We start from the raw sequence: 3,178 nt of genomic DNA on the forward strand, positions 1-3,178 counted from the left end.
TCCTGCTTTCTACCCCTCTGCCCTCCATCAAATGCTGTTCTCACTCCTTTCTCTCTCTGAGCTATGAATTAATGTCTTTTTTACAGCAATCATTAATGCACCTATCTGTTTTATCAAACAATTACATTTTCATGCACAACTCATGGACTACGTGTAAAAACCACACTCCTTTTCTTTGGCTTGGCAGGTGTATGTATTTTATATGCATGTACAGGCAAATGAATCTTTTTGGGAGATACTCCCCCTTGCACTCTGTTCTGGTACCATTGCTTATCTGATGGCTCCAGGTCACTGTGAGAAAGTAATTCTCAGTCATTTACATGCAAATGTTGCACAAAGCCACAATCAAATATATTTTTATCCTGTTAATATTATCCAGATTTAAAAGGAAATAATTTCTTACAAAATCATGGCTATATAAAGTAACAGGTAAAACTCTTAGCAATGTTCTAAACATATGGTGAGGTGGTTTGTGGAACCAAACTAAACCAGCTAAACCCATCTAGCAGCCACCCTTCATCAGAAGAAAGAACCCTCCCCTATTTGTATCTACTGAACAAGGTATTTTTCTGCCAGTTTAACATAAAGTTAGTCTTCCATTGCCTTAGCTCGCTGAACTGGCTCACTGTGGGTGCCAGAGGGTACACAGATGTCCTGGTGGAGGAGAAGCCCAGACCCCTCCATGCTGCCTTACAGCAATTAAGCCATTATAATAATCTCGTCTGCATTCTAAAATCATGTTTTTATTTTCAAGGACTAGTATTTAGAATTTTGATTTACTCATGAAAATAAAACAATTTTTTCCAATGCAATGAGAAACATGACAAATATAAATTAATTCTGTAAGATAACTTCATACTGAGTCTGTTGGGTCTCCATAATGATAATTTTGGAATTCCACTAGATTTATATTCTAGAAAACAATTCACAGATTTGGAGATTCAGCTGTATTCAGATCTTTCCTGCAACAGTCATCCATTCATCAACTTTCCATTTTGTAAAAACTATTTGCCACTAATCATATTCATTATTATACACTAAAAGCACAGTATATAATTCTCTGTAAATTCCACTCCCCCCAGGAAAGAATATGAACCAACAATTTTTTTGTTTTTTATTTTGACTCACCATCATTATTTTCTGACACTGGTAACTAGAGTAATCTTTTGGCCTGTATCTCTTGTGAGCTCCCTCTTCCATATTCACAAGAAACTCCCCAATGGGAGTTGTTCCTGAGCACCACTCAAGAACACCACTTCTCTGAGAAAGCGGAACCACCTGTAAAAACAAAACCACTGCTGCATGGGGAAGGGTTATACACACACAACTGTGAATACGCACGCTACAGAGCTTGGGTGGGTATATGTGTTTGTTTAAAAAGACAAAAGACCAAACCATGCAGCTGATCACAATATATGTTTTAAACACACATGTAATACATATATAAAACACATTCAAGGTTTTTCAACCAAACACTTGCAATTTTTTTCCTAGCCCAGAGAACCTTCCACTGCATACTTCAGTACAACTTAATGATTCTACTCAATCTGCACATCTGTGTCACTATTCTAGACAACCTGTGATTGCCAGCAGCTTGCTATGCTTGAATGGGATAATACAAGCATTGTGCAAACTGCACGTAAAAAGTAAAATCTGGAACAAACACATGGTAGGTGTGTGAACATGTTAGGCTTGTCTTAGTCTGCTTCCCATCCTAGGGAACAGTTTCTCACTTCGTAACTGGCTGTAATAGTTACCTCAACTGCTGCAGCAGACAGAACTGGCCAGAATGAGCAATCTCCTGTCCTCAAGAGAAATAGCTACTGCCTGTTTCCTTCAGTTTTCTTTTTTTTATTAAAGCCTCTTTATTTCATAATGCAACCCCCATTCTCTTCTCCCCTGCTCTCATTCATTTTTACACACATAAAAACCTGAGTCTCCATTGAAAATTATTCAAAAAATGTGACTCTAACTCCACCTGTGAATTCTTAGATAAGCTCCTTTAGAGATTCTGGAGTGCACATTTCTCATTTGTCAAAGACAGGAACTTTGACTTCGAGAGCACTTATTTAGAGGTCACCTTCATAGCTATCATTATAAACCCAAGCACATAAAAAGGAAGGAGGAGGTGAAAGTTCCTGTTCAAATACATTTTCTGCATTCACAGTAAGAATTTATTGCTGTATTCCCAATTCCAACAAAACCAGTTCTGCAATTCAAATTCTGCATGAACAGACCCCACAGGGGACTTTGAATTTAATTGTAAGGAATATCGCAAGATTAAAATTAATTATTAATTAAGGAAGATTGCAAGACTAAATTTAATGAATTCATAAACAAACTCATATGCTCAAGTTTAATGACTAGTAACCTACAATTCAAGGACACGGCATCACTTAATTTTTTTCAATTATAAGTTCATATAAAGAAAGCTTTGAAGAGTATCTAAGTATATATAGGGCATCAGATTTTTTGTAAGGATTTGGAAAAAATTAAATTGCAATAATTGTTGTAATTGTAATAATTAAATTGTATTAATTGTTTATTCCATATCTGAAGGAGCAATGACTATTTTAATAATGTACAAACAAATACACTTTTATATTGTCTTTGGGTTGAAAAGAGGAGAATTGGGAAATACGCTTTATTGGTAGCATTTATTCGTCTGTTGCAGCAGCCGTTCAGGGTTACCTTGTATCTTCGGATAGTTAATTTTCTCTTTCGTGTTTCAGTGTTTTGCTGGAGCAATGTATTGCACATCTGGAAAACCTGTTGCATAACAGCATCTTGTCTCAGGTCATCACGCCCCTTTAGCATAAACAGAAAAAGCAGTTAAAGAACACTTTTTTTCAGCATCCAACTTCTTGTCTGGCAACTTAAAACATGATTTTAAAAAATCCACAAAATAAAAATTACTTCTCCACAATGATCACCTGCAATAAAATATAATTAACAACTGTTTTTTCTCTGTATTTGGTTTTCTAATAGTGCTCAGCTGCTCAAGCAGAAACATTGTTAACTTAAATCATCACCTTTTTTCATCTTCAAATATTATTTGACTAAGGTTTCAATCCATTTAGATGTGTAACGGTACCTTTTTTTAAACTAGATCTTTCATTCACCGTATTTAGCAATCCAGCACACAGCTGAAGTGGCATCAGTTGGTACTGCAGTTCTG

The 3,178-nt window shown here is 35.8% G+C and overlaps 1 protein-coding gene across 1 annotated transcript in view; it reads right to left on the reverse strand.

Annotated features, from left to right (window-relative positions):
- Positions 1–2,817, reverse strand: part of LOC104465695 (serine-protein kinase ATM-like) — a 7,393-nt gene extending 4,576 nt beyond the window's left edge. The window contains exons 1-2 of the mRNA XM_010078849.1: positions 2,692–2,817; positions 1,129–1,278 (exon numbers count right to left, since the gene is read on the reverse strand). Coding sequence (XP_010077151.1) covers positions 1,129–1,278; positions 2,692–2,817 — 276 coding nt within the window. The remainder of the gene's footprint in view (positions 1–1,128; positions 1,279–2,691) is intronic.
- Between the last annotated feature and the right edge of the window lie 361 nt (positions 2,818–3,178).

The sequence above is a fragment of the Pterocles gutturalis genome, unplaced genomic scaffold (assembly GCF_000699245.1).
Source record: "Pterocles gutturalis isolate BGI_N339 unplaced genomic scaffold, ASM69924v1 scaffold20463, whole genome shotgun sequence".
Classification (NCBI taxonomy): Eukaryota; Metazoa; Chordata; class Aves; order Pterocliformes; family Pteroclidae; genus Pterocles; species Pterocles gutturalis.